A 13,659-nucleotide genomic window follows, 5' to 3' on the forward strand; every position below is an offset into this window, starting at 1 on the left:
AAAAAAAACGGAGGTGCTGGTATCGTGGCACTGGAAGCCTTCTAAACCTGTTTGGTCATGATGCTGCTCTGAACACTGATGATCGTTGAATATATGCTTATTTCCTGGATTTTGGTATTAAATACAAAGGAACTGAGACACTGTAGTTCAAGGAAGCATCATATCTTGACGAAGCTGGGGAATCTGAGGTTGTTTTGGCACTGCATGCAGATGATCTAAAGATAAAGGGTTATATTGTGTCAGGAGCAGGCAAAGAGGAGGCCAATGTCCTCAATACCTATCCTCAGTGGCAGGTTGGTGTTTGGTGCCACGTAGACCTCCCACAGATTTAGCCCTTGAGCAGCGTTGCTGTTGATCTTGTAGAAACTGTAGCTTTATGAATCATCCGAAGGAAGGGGGATAATCTGATTGATGCGTTCGTGGCTCCCTGGTTTTTCTCGACTGTCAGTCACAGTGACCTCCACTAGACTCAATCTTCCTGGCTGCAGGGCCCAGCTCCACCTTGCAGACCTTCTGGGCAAACTTCAGTGAGCACAGGGTCTCTCCCACATTACTCTCCAGAGCGGACACCTGCAGCAGAGAAACAAAAAGAAGTCTCACAGCAACAAGTGCTGCAAATGTGTCAAACTTCTAAGACAGGAAATCCATAAACACAGAGTCGAGATCTTACCTGCACCACCATGACTGTCTTGCTGCCTTTACCCAGGGAGTCTTGTAATAAATACGTAAGGCGGGAGTTCCTGAAGGGGATGTGAGTCTGCCGAGCCCTCAGAGCCTGAATTACATCCCCCAGCGACAGCAGAGAGCGGTTGATGTTCTGAGCCTCCTTCAGCCTGTCTCCCTCCGCACCAGACTTCCACACCCTCTCCGAGCCAGCCAGGTCCACCAGGTTCAACTTACCTAAGGGGGGAAATGCAAATTTGAAGTGATGGATGAAATGAAAGAGTCATCTCACATGCACATGTGCCTGACTGACTCCTGATCAGGAGCTCTCTTTTTTTTTTTTACTTTAATAAAACAGACATTCGATAAAGAATTATTTTAGGTTTACAGTTAAAAAACAATGCAAGTGTGACTGACCGGTGCTTTTGGACCCCGTGGCGAGGTCAGTGCCCTGAACCGTGATACAGAGCAAAGCATGGGAGCGTGAGCTGTGCTGGTTCATCTGCGTGCCAAAGGTGATCCTGTTCCTCCTGGCTGTGGCTAAAATCTGGTTTAACACAAGAATATTGAGCATCAGAGTTATAATTAGTTGCAAACAGTGATTCATTAAATCAGTGACAGTTTAAAACACAGTTTGCAAACATCTGTCACCTTCTTAATGTGCTGAATGCTCTTCACTTCTTTGACCCTGAGGCCCGGCACATGCAGCTGTCCTGTTCCGTCCGGGTTGATCTTAATGTCCAGTTTCTCTCCATCCTTACTCAGCAGGTCTCTGACAAACAGAATAAAACACAGGCAGTAAAACATCAACTGTCTTCTGCCTCTAAATTAGCCATCCAGCCATCCATCATCTAAGTGGGGGAGCTGGAGCCGATCCTCAATCATTCACGCTCGCAATTTAAAGTCTCCAGTTCACCTCACCCTCGTCTGTCTTTGGACTGTGGGAGGAAAGGCCCCGGCTGGACCAGGATTCAAACCAGGGACCCTCTTGCTGTGAGGCGACAGTGTGTAGCTCACCTTAGCACCTCGTTGTAGATCTCCACAGAGCTGACAGTGACGTCGTAAGACCACATGTCCTTCCGCTCCTCGATCTCACTGAAGAGATGTTTCAGGGCTCGCTGGTTGATGCCTGGGTTCTCCACACTGCCCTGGAAATCAAACGTTACTTAGCTTGCAACCCCGAATATAGACCATCACTCTGAGACATCAACAGTTAACAGGAGGGCATACCTCCATAGTGTGGGTCTTTCCAGAGCCGGTCTGTCCGTACGCAAATATACAAACTTGGTATCCATCGATGCAGGACGTTACCAGAGGTTCGATTTCCTGAAAGACCTGGAGGAGGTAAATGAAGGGTTTGAGTTTGTGTTGTGATTACATTTCCTTCATACCCACAAATGATCCTCTTCTGTACCTCTTCCTGTGTGGCCTGCGGGTTGAAGACCTTGTCCAGTTCAAAGATGCGACCCTTCCCTTTGTTCAGCACGGTGAGGGAGGACTCGTTGTGAGGGTCTGTGGTCACCACCGCGGACTGGCCCTCCTCGTGCTGGTCCTCCTTCAGCACAGGCTTCACTCGGCACAGCACGCGGATGTTGCCTGAAAACAGAGGGGCCCATTCAGTGACCCATTTAACGTTTCCTGCAGAGAATTTCCATTTCCACTTGCATTCATACCTTTAAGCTCCACCAGCTGCTCGTGGTACTTCCTGCGCAGCGCCACTTCCTTTCTGTACTTCTCCAGGAGGTCTTGGTTGGCTTCGGACATCTCATGGAGAGCTGCCGAAATCTGACACAGAAATGAAGCAGAAATAAACTCAACAGTGTTTCCCTGAATTACAGCGGACAAACTCATGACGTGACCTCGCGGTGTGTACCTGTTTTTTTGCATCATTTATGGCTGATCCATAAAAATCTGAGAAGTTACGAACTTGGCTCCTCAGACTGGTGTAGTCTGTCTTCATGGAGCGTAAAGTCGGCGTGAGGGAGGTCAGACGCTTCTGCAAGCCTGGGACAAAAGAATAAACTATGTTAAACATGCTCAAAGAGTTTTTCTTGTGTTTAGAAACCAGGATCTCTTTCTTTAGGGATTTAATCACGTGTTGCTCACTGAAGAATTGGTCCTGCAGGTTCTGAAAGTGTTCTGCTGAGCAGTGGGCCGCAGCCTTCACAGCTTCCTCCTTTTTCTCCTCCAAGTGGCCGATCTCCTTCAGCAGCTCTTCTCTCAGTTTACTGATTTCACGCTCATACGCCGCAATCTGTGAAAAGAGTGTCACATCGCTTTATCAATCTGTCAGCCCGATGGGTCCAATCTGTGCTGGTTCAGCTCTGTAATGAGTTGGTCTATCGATGACATTGATCCAGTTGGTAAATTTACTCTTCCTGTCTCTTTCTTAGGGCCCGAGCACTGACAGGCACTGACAGACAGTGAGGCCCTATTGAAATTGTAAGGATTATTATTATTATTGTTCAGGCAAATGATTTGGCTTTTTGAGGGCTTTAACATGCTCAAATTCTTACCAAAATTTGCAGAAGTTTTGAGAGGGGTGAAAATTTACTTTTCGTTTAATTTCTGTTATTTATTTAGAGGTAGCAGGAGCGCTTTGCGCACCTCCGGCGCATTATAGGCAGCCACACGCCTATAAATTAAGGATTGGATTACCTGCTCATTCCCATGAGAAACTAAGCACAGGAAGAAGATGGACACATTATTTTGTGTGTGTGTGTGTGTGTGTCTGTGTCATTCTATGCTTTCTTTGATTTACATTTCAGAGAAAACCATTGTATTTTCTACTTTACTACATATATTTCACAGCCTTACTTAAAAGCTACTTTTATATTTTTGAATTTTAGATAATGGATGATTTAACATGCTTTAAAAACCTATTGTTAGAGAATAACCCAGCAGTTTACAACCTTGGCTTCTGACGCCTTAAAATAATCACAGTGTGGGACACCTTTAATTTAATATAATTCTGAAAATTCATGCAAAACCTACTAGATTATATTCGGTGATCCAATAAATGACATATTGTTCCCATCAACTAGTTTAATTTAATCCCCGTTGATGGCATCTGTGTTTCACTGGCTCTCAGTGGACAACAGCCAACAGTAATGATTTTGTGCACGGGTCGATATTTGGCATTATTATGGAGCATTATTGTCAAAACCCCTGTAAAGATTTATGTCCATCTCTCTGCTGATGTGTCACTTATAAAAACACAGGTTGTATAACAGATTTATTCATTCTGTCTAGGTGAGCGTGAATGCTGTGATGGTTACCTTGTGCTGAAGATTACAGCTGTATTCGTCAGATTTCCTGATGTGCTCCTCCAGCTGTTTGCACCGCTCATTCTGACTCGACAGCTTCTCCGACAGCAGCTCGTTCCTCTGCCTGGCTTTACTCAGCTGCTTCAGTGTGGCAGGAGATTCCACCTCCACCGTCTGGGTGACATACTGGGAATGAAAAGAAAACATCTGATTAGGTGCAGCTACTGTAAAAAGACTATATCTGATATTCCAACCAATAAAAAAACACTTTGATCTGGAATGGCACAAGAGTGTATACATGAGTCACACTCCGATATCAGTTCCCTAAATATACCAGAGTGTTTTCATGGTGATCTAAATGTCAATTTTTTTGCATCCTTCCACTAAGTTTCGTAGAAATCCATTTCGTGGTTATAGAGTGAAAACGGTAATTACCTTCACCGCTGGCTCCTTGCCTCTCTCTCTGTCCAACTCCAGCTGCAGCTCCCTCACTCTGTCCTCTCGTTTCCTCAGCTCCTCTCCTCTCGTCCACTCGCTCTGCTCGCTCTTTCGCTCCAGGTGGGACAGCTGCTCGGCGCGCTGTTGCAGGGAGATCTCCAGCTGCTGCACTCGGCTGCGGAGGTTCTCGTTCTCCTATAGCAGGGCGTAGGAAACAGAGTCAGGTGTTTGTTTTCGCTGTCACCAATGGCTGCACAGCGGTGAGTGGGCTCTCAGTCGGGCCGTTTGCGTCTCACCTTGACGAGCATGGTGCTGGACTGGGACGGGATGGCCGACAGCTGCTGCAGGAGGCCTTGGGTGACGCTCAGGTTTTGTTTCAGGCTCTCGTTCTCAGCCGACAGACACAGCACTCGCTTCTCTGAGTCTGTGGCCCCCTGAGGAATGTCAACATAGAGTTAAATTCCAGCATAACAAAAATGCTTTGTCATGTGTATTCATCACATATACAGTTTATCCCTTCAGATTAATATTCAAGTGTTGTATAAGACATGTAGACCCATGGTTGGCACCTCCACAGAACTATCTTTTATTAAGTAGGAGCTATTCTGATGATGCGGAAAGTGACAAAGACGTGTTAAGCTAATAAATCAATAGTTCACGACACTTACGGTAGCTGTTCTCAGTCTTGACATCTCCTCCTCACGCTCCTCTATGCAACTCTTCAGCTCATCTATCTGTGAGAGAAATTAGTGAAAAGGTTTCCTTAAAACAGATTGAATTTGAGAATGACGACAAGTTGAACTCTGAATTACATTTTAACATTTGTAGCATAATGTGAAGTTTTATATAAGTCTGCTATTGTTAGGATTTCAATATTTTAGCTATAGTCTGTGTCTAACTCAACTCTAAATGAATAAAGATAGAAGTAGTTTGAGCCAGATAAGGCCTTCACGCAAATGATTAATAATAACCCTTTCCTTCCAAGTGTTTAATCTTGAAAATTAGAATGTGTCTGCGTCACAATGCTGTTTCGTTGTTTTGGTTAAATTGTTTTAAATGTCTGTACAAACAGAACTTTGTTTTGATATAGCAAGAACACAATAATCTTCTCTTCAATTGTCAACACCGTTGGCCCACATGCCATCAGCTGTGTCAAGGCTGGTCAAGAGATGAACATTTTGAGACTTGTCACTTCCTTATTCCAAAGCCAAGAAGGAGGGGCTACGCCTGCGCACTTTCGAGGAGGAAGAACCAAGATCTACTGTTATAAAATAGACAGGCGCCGGCTTTTTGATGCGTTCTGATGGGTCTCGTGTTCTGATGCGACTTGTTGGATGCCCATTGCTTTGCTGATTGTTACCTTTCATTGCTTTCTAAATAAATACTTGATTGAACAAACCGAGTTTGGCTCATCTTCTCATATTTAGGATAAACGAACACGCTTAACACTATCCTTTTCACATCTAAGCAGAAAGTCTCTTAAGATATATATGACTGTCTGCAGGAGAGACCTGGTTAAAATGGCAAGGCACATACAAAATGTACAACATTCACATATGTGCACAGTGTCACAGCACTTGATGGTATGATACATTTCTGAATGTATGCTGGGAGGGTAACTGTGTATGTGTATATGTATAAGCTGAAAATGATGTCAACTTATATTCCTCAATACTAAAAAACATAGATAAAGAATAATCAAATTCTACTAATAGTTTTAAGTCATTTATGGAGATGTTGTAGCAGATAATTCACAACTGATTATTAATGTGAGTTAAAGTAGCGTATTGTCCACACTACTAAGCAGCCGCCTACCTGCTGCTGAAAGGCCTGGACGCGAGAGTGTCGGTCCCGCTCCTTCTGCTCCAGCTGTGAGTGCAGCTGACGGAGTTCACCTCTCAGCTGACTCCTCTCACCCTGCAGGCCGTACAGAGACTCCACCAGCCGGTGAACCCCGGCCTGTGTCCCTGCATCTGTGCTCGACTCACCTGGAGGACACAAATAGCCACTACTGTCAGCATCATCATCATCATCATCCTCATCCTCATCCTCATCCTCATCCTCATCATCATCCTCATCATCATCAGCATAAACACTGGCTGCCTCAATATCAGCAAAATAAATAACTCCTTATTCATCCATTATCCTCTGAGCTCTCTCTGACCTGTTTTCTATATGTCGGCTCCTTCAAACTGATTTCCACAGTCATTTCGAATGCTTGTGTGTGTGTTATATTAATTGACATTAAGTATGCACTGACACACACCCTCTACTCACAGTCCATTGCAGTCAAGTAAGCATTATCACAGGCGTGTTTCCACCTTAAGTCTCCAGGGCAACTTCACAGGCCTTACATGCTTCGTTCGCAGACCAAAGATTAAAATCTATAAACGCTGCAGCGTGCTAACCCTCCTCTGTTGTTCCACAGGTACCTCAGCACCGGCAGCAGCACGCCCCGTAGCATTTTAATCACTCTCCTCCTCCTCAATGATTCATCAGTCTCTGTCACCTTTCATTTTCATGGCAGTGCTTTAGGCTAATTTGAATATCACGGCATGTCAGGTCTGCTGTGTCTCAGTGGTGCAGAGAGAGGTGGTGATGCCAGGATGGGGGGGGGGGGGGGGGGGGGACAAAACATGGAGGCGAGGCTGCAGCTGTGCATCCACAGGGGGTGATTGGAGCACCAGCCAGTCATTCAAAAGATCATATACCTCAACCTGCATGTTACATCACAGTAAACAAACAAGGCCTTGTAACACTGGGACATGGACCCAAGGCTATTTATAGTTTGACACGAGAGCACGTGGAGCCGAGCATGTGCCAGGGCTTGCAAGTGCATTTGCAGGGAATGAAACAGCACTAACCGCCATGTTTTATTTACGACACGGCGCCACAGAGTCCCTGTCCGCGTGCGACGCACTCATGTGTCACACGGGCGTTTATGTTTGTCCTGTAACTAATGAGGGTGCCGGGCCTGAGGTCCTCCACTTAAACACACCCACACACTGAGATGTATATGACCCGCTCTGGCTATCGTACCTGCTATCATGCATACTGACTCTGGGGCTGCACCAGTCAGCCTGAGGACAGGAGTCTGATCTGGAGTCATGCATATGTTCACGTGCTGAGCAGATGGACCTGTTGGGGTTTCTCTTCCGCTATGAGGACAAACAACCACCTGGTCAAGTCTGACATGCAGCAGACACCAACTTTAAAAGCTGTGAGTTCGGCCGCAGCTGAACAGTGTCGGCCCGGTGACATCACTGACGTCAACTTGATTTGATCCCAGACAAATCGAATCAGTCTGCTCCCCTGCTGGTGACTGTATTCTTTGAAAAGGTGTGCAGTGTGTCCCCAGTTGAAAAATCTAATCTTACTGAGAGAAGATTGGAAAAAACACCTCACAGCACACTGAGATACATCTTTTACCCTGATCACCCCCCTGATAATAGAAGAAGAAATCACTCCCTTCTTGAATCCTGTTCACATTTTCAAACAGTAATGGAAAATTACTTGAGTGTGCATACGGCCAATGAGAGCACAGTATATATTCATCCTCCTCTTAATGCATCTTCCTCCATCCATCACATGATCTCATTCAATCTCAGGTCTCACATCATAAATCGACCTCTTAACACTTTTCTATCCCTTTATTTCACACCAACCCATCTTCCCAGTTATTAAACAACCCCACGACCTCCCACATCTCTGTTGCACCTTTATTTCACCCTCCCACCTCCTTTCTTCCCTCTCTCCTCACCCTCGCTCAGTGGGCTGGGGGACTGCTGCTGGCTGATGGCGTCCTCCAGGCTGCTGATGATGCTGCTCTTGTCCCTGAGGCGCTGGCGGTAGGAGGCTCGCAGGGCCTTCATCTGCCGGCGGTGCTGGACGCGGTGTCTCTTCAGCTGAACGCGGTACTGGTCGGCCTGCTGCTGCAGCTGCTGGAAGTGGGAGTACTGCTCCAGAAAAGTCAGCAAGTGGGACATCACCGCCACCAGAGGAGACTCCGCCAACTGCGCAGGGCATGCACACACACACAGGCACACAACGTTTAGTATGACTACAGAAGCTCCTCTCTGGGGAACTGTGGATTGATGTTCCTGCATCAGGTGAGCAGCTCAGTCAGAGTGATGCCACAGTTTCGATACCTTTCCTGTCGTTTCCAGCTGAACCTGTGAGACCCGTCTCTTCTCAGCCTCCTGCTTGAAGGACAAAAAGGCAGCCAGAGGAGTGCATGCTGGGAGGTCAGGGCCAACTTCTTCATCTTCTTCATTTGGGGACAGTTCATCACTGTCACTGCTGCTGCCTGGATGACAACAAACCCCAGTGATGTGAAATTAATCAATTAACAGAAAATATCAATAACCTGTATCAACACACCAGCATTTGTTGAGCTCTATACAAACCGAGCACTCACTTGATTCACTAAAGCGAGCACAAGCTTTTTTCCTTATTTTGGGGGTGTGGCCATCTCTCCTCTTTCTGCCTGTTTCCATGGAAACAGGTCCTGGCTCCTGAGTACAGCATCATGCATGAGGGTCAGACAAGCTCAAAATATTTACATTTTGCATACTTAGAAACGCACACAATTACATGCAATGAGCCTGCCAACATGGAAACCCTTAACCTTTTTTTTCTTCTTTTTTTTTTACTCTCTTATAAGTAACGCATCCAAGTCCCTTCTAAAAAATGCTTTCCTGACAGACAACCCCCGAGAATGGACATGATGTGACTAGACATACGTCTGAGGAAGCTCCACACGCCCCCTCCAAGGAGTCATCGTCCTCCTCCTTCTTAAAGACAGTGTAGAAGATGTAGACTAAGAGGGAGTAGAAGGCGTACATCTCCACGCCACCCAAGTCCCTGTAAATGACAACATTCACATTCAAGGCTTGTCATGCTGCAGAAAAGCTAGAAATACTGTTATCTTCATATTATATTATGAACACTCATGTTTTACAGATAATCAGGTGATGCATTATGGTAATACTGATCTCAATACACCAGGGCATCGTTTTTTCTTAATTAACTGTCATTCAACTCCTATCATGCATTATGCTTCGTCTTTACCTTATTACATATCGTCCCCTCTTAGGTGATCATAATTTAACATTCCCATCGTCTGCATTCCTCTTTCTTCTCCATCCGTGTCGACAATGACAAATCTTCCCGTGCAGCCCTTGTTCTCAGAGCTGCAACAGCATCCTGGTGCTGTGTGCAGCTCCTTTGTGGCTCCCTCTCAACTGTTCTCCCTCCTCCCCTCTCTCCTCCTCCTCCTCTTCCTCTCCACTTTGCTCCATCCACAGGCTGCAGCTGCAGCGAGCATGCCCACTGCAGTTTGCTGATCTGCTGCAGCGGCTGAGTGAAGGTGTTAGTGTGGAGCATTTTTTTAAATACAACGTTCTAGAGACTGATTGAGCTGTTGGTGCTGACACCAGCAGCTTGAGACCATCCATCCATTATCTACAGCCCTTGTCCTTTAAGGGGTCGCGGGGGGGCTGGAGTCAATCCCAGCTGACATTGGGCGAGAAGGAGGGAACAACACATCCCTGACAAATAGAGAATAGCAACTATTCTCACTCGCATTCATCCTGAGACAGAGGGTTGAAATGTGCCAGGTTCTGGGTTCTCGTTTGGGATACTGTACTTGGAAAATACTGGGATTTTGGATGAAGATGAAGGATTATAAATGGCACAATAGGGGGACAGTTGAACTTAAAAAAAGAAATTGCAATGTAACGTTACATACAGTGACTGGGAATAACATTTGGATTATTTATTCATGACATGTCTTCTTAGTTTGCATTGACATTTGCTGTTCACCCAAAGAAAATGAATAAAATAAAAAATATATATATTTGACATTACAACAAAAAAAAGGCTGCACAATTATAATCATTATATTGTCACTCCAAACTCACAAATGTGCACATAAAGGAATGATCACATTGAAAATAGCACTAGTGACCTCAGTGTCTTGAATTCTGACAAAGACTCACACAGCAGCTGTCCCACAGACAAGGCACAGACACGTGCACATATGATGCAGTAAAACTGCTGAGGCAGCGGCTCACAACAAAGCCTGAGAGAGAATCTGCAGTGTCCGTTGCAAAACTCTGTAAAAAAAATATAAATACCCTGCAAGGGCGAGACTGTGGCCAAACTAATTTATACAGAAACAATTTATGTACAGGTGAAATAAACAGATGCTGTCGTTTCAGAAAACATTACAGTAGCTATACACTAAGGAAATGGAGATGATGAGGTAAGATCAGGGCCCAGAGCTCAAAGCACTGCAGGTACTCTAACTGCTGAGGCTGCAGTACAAACAGAACCTGAGGCAGCTGGATGCCGTTAGAAACACTAAAGCTGTTAGAAGAGAGATATGTGCAGCCTGACATTAAGTGCACCTACACTAAAATGATCATAGAGGACAATGTAAATGTCCCCTTCAGGCACTTCCAGTCAGTGTTGTGCAAGTTTTTTTTTTTTTTATATTTTTGTTTATTGGAAGTAGTTTCACGAGATACAACAATATAACAGGGAATACTTCCATCTTACATTTTTTCCCATCTTTTTATCCCTCCCACATTCCCATCCCCAGCACCCATAACAAACCCATAAACACGAAAAAACAACCAAATATAAAAATAAATAAATAAATAAATAAAATAAAATAAATAATTAAAGGGGAAGGGTGAATTGTTATTAAAAATAAAAATAAATGGGGGGGAGGGGGGGCTCAGTCATCACCATAACGCAGAGATGTCAAAGACTCAATATGACTTAAGAGAGGTCTCCAAGTCTTTTCAAATGAATTTAAGGAACCATTCAGGGAAAATCTAAGCTTTTCAAGACTCATGAACAGTAAAACTTCTTCAACCCACCTACTGTGAGATGGGGGTTGAGGGTGTTTCCATTTAAAGAGTATAAGGCGTCTGGCTAACAGGGTGGTAAAGGCAAGGACATTCTGTATAACTCTAGAGGCAAAAGGCTGTAGGGGAGCCCCAAACAAAGCCAAGAGAGGTTGAGGAGAGATGGTAGTGTTATATGCTGTGCTAAGAGTTTTAAAGATTTCAGACCAGAATGTGGCAAGCCCGGGACAAGACCAGAACATATGAGAATGATCTGCTGGGGATTGTTTGCACCTGTTACAGGAGTCAGTTACATTGGGATAAATTCAAGATAGCCTCAAGTTAGTGTAGTGAACTTTGTGCACTACTTTACATTGTAGGAGGCCATGCCTCGCACAGATTGAAGAGGAATGAACCAACCGTAATACTTGTTCCCAATAATCATCAGGTAGTGTGACTCCAAGCTCTTGCTCCCAAGAATACTTGGGGCCTGATGCTGGGCTATCGAGAGAAGAGTTGATAAGGCTGTAAATGCTAGAAATTAGCCGCTTTTGTCCGGGATCAAGAGCCAGTATTGAATCAATCAATGTTTCTGGGGGACGACTGGGGAATTTGGGGTTCTGATTCTGAACAAAATGCCTTGTCTGAAAAAAACGAAATAGATGGGAATTAGGCAGGTCAAATTTTCTTGAGAGCTCTAAAAACGAAATAAAAGTCCCTTGGTTGTAAAGGTCCTTAAATTTTGTTATCCCTTTGTTGAACCACGTCCGAAAGGTCAAGTCAGTGCAAGAGGGCGGAAATAGGTGATTGTTAGTAATAGGAGAGAGGTCTGAGCCCCTATGAAGGCCTAGGTTCTTCCTCATTTGAATCCAGATTCTGTTGTGCAAGTTTACACCTCTCATGAACTAGTTCAAAGTTCAGTTCATACAAGTAAACATGAATAGTTAACGTTCATAGTTCACCATTTAAATTCTGAACTAGTTCATAGTTCAGTTTATTTCATAGTTTTAAGGTGGAAAGTGAGAATAGAAGACTTAACTTGTTAAAGAAAACCGTATCCATCACTACCCCTTGCCTTTCTTTCAATCTTTATCAGAGTGTGTGTAAAAATCCCTCAGATAATAATAAGGTGCACCGGATCTCGGATGTAGTTGCTGAGTCTGCGTCTCTGCTTTCTCTTGCCATCTGTATATGAGACCGAGAGCTGAGGTGTTGCAGGTATGGCCTGCCCCTTTAAGGAAAGTTTTTAGTGTGTGACGTGGTGCAGCTGGGTATTGTGGGTAAAGACGCTCAAAGTGTGTGTATAACGAGAAGAGACGGACCACCTGGAGGTGATGTGAGTGTTGCTCCTGCTGTATATCCGAGAAATAAAGTGGCCGCATTCCAAGTAAAGAAACATCTCCTGTGTCCGGACGACTGGTTACCGGCCAGACAGCGAGCCAAGATAACCAGTGACAGGGCGGCTCCTGGTACAGACGACATAGGAGACGGATTTATCATGAGGTGACACATGCAATGTAAAACAACACATTAAGTCACACCATCAAGCATCAAGCGGTCCGCTTCCTTTCCTCGCCCATGTTAAATACTTGGGCTGTTCGCACCAGCAGCGTAGTGCTGGGAAGAACCAGGAAGCTCCGCAGCCACACACACAAGCGAACCAGCGCGGAGAAATGATGACGATGAAAAATTAAATATAAAAAAGTTTAATATAAAATGTAATATAAAAAAATTAAATTAAAAATTAAATTAACAATTAAATGACAATTAAATAAAAAATGTAATTAAAAATGTAATTAAATTTAAAATAAAATTTAAAAAAAAAGAGGAAACTGCGCGCGCACATTCTGCGCAGAAGCCCATTGCGCACATGCTGCACATCTGCAGAAGCCCATTGCGCACATGCTGCACAGAAGCCTACTGCGCACATCTGCGCAGAATCCCACTGCACACATCTGCGCAGAAGCCCATTGCGCACATCCTGCGCAGAAGCCTACTGCGCACGCAATTTTTTTTTTTATCACGTGTGTGTGTCATTTTATGCTGCTTTTTAACACTTCAGAGAAAATATTTTCTACTTTACTACATATATTTGACAGCCTTACTTAAAAGTTACTTTTATATTTTTGGCTTTTAGATACTGGATGATTTAACATACTTTAAAAACCTATTGTTAGAGAATAACCCAGTACTTTTCAAACCTTGTCTTCGGATGCCTTACAAGAATCACAGTCTGCTGTGATGTCCTGAGGCTGCCCCCTGCTGGCTGCTGGGTTAATCACCATCTGGTTTGTGCAGCTTGTGATTAACTCAAGTTGTCCATAAAAGAAAATCTTTAATATCCTTCAAGGGCAATTTGATGTACAACCATAAATCAGTGCACGACTAAAATGAACCAATAAATACAATGTAAATAAAACATAATATAAAAACCCTAT

At 44.4% G+C, this 13,659-nt stretch overlaps 1 protein-coding gene across 1 annotated transcript; it reads right to left on the reverse strand.

The window, feature by feature from the left end:
* Nucleotides 1-313: 313 nt before the first annotated feature.
* si:ch211-257p13.3 (kinesin-like protein KIFC3) lies at nt 314-9,589 on the reverse strand. Its single transcript, XM_053433234.1, has 20 exons — nt 9,438-9,589; nt 9,110-9,230; nt 8,785-8,881; nt 8,516-8,673; nt 8,128-8,380; nt 6,183-6,355; nt 5,036-5,101; nt 4,664-4,801; nt 4,365-4,562; nt 3,942-4,115; nt 2,770-2,917; nt 2,537-2,667; nt 2,337-2,448; nt 2,078-2,259; nt 1,894-1,998; nt 1,681-1,811; nt 1,315-1,435; nt 1,081-1,210; nt 671-900; nt 314-570 (listed from the first exon to the last, which is right to left on the reverse strand). Exons 2-20 carry the CDS (start codon nt 9,209-9,211, stop codon nt 445-447), a joined length of 2,775 nt encoding a protein of 924 aa, XP_053289209.1. The 5' UTR covers nt 9,212-9,230; nt 9,438-9,589; the 3' UTR covers nt 314-444.
* Between the last annotated feature and the right edge of the window lie 4,070 nt (nt 9,590-13,659).

This window comes from Pleuronectes platessa, chromosome 10, assembly GCF_947347685.1.
Source record: "Pleuronectes platessa chromosome 10, fPlePla1.1, whole genome shotgun sequence".
Taxonomy (NCBI): domain Eukaryota; kingdom Metazoa; phylum Chordata; class Actinopteri; order Pleuronectiformes; family Pleuronectidae; genus Pleuronectes; species Pleuronectes platessa.

Excerpts from the sequence above, each read along its gene's own strand:
- si:ch211-257p13.3 (XM_053433234.1), bottom strand. The coding sequence starts at position 9,211 with ATGTACGCCTTCTACTCCCTCTTAGTCTACATCTTCTACACTGTCTTT. Across the intron at positions 8,882-9,109 it reads CGTGTGGAGCTTCCTCAGAC|GAGCCAGGACCTGTTTCCAT; the intron begins GTATGTCTAGTC and ends TGCTGTACTCAG. Across the intron at positions 4,802-5,035 it reads CAAGACTGAGAACAGCTACC|GGGGCCACAGACTCAGAGAA; the intron begins GTAAGTGTCGTG and ends GACATTCCTCAG.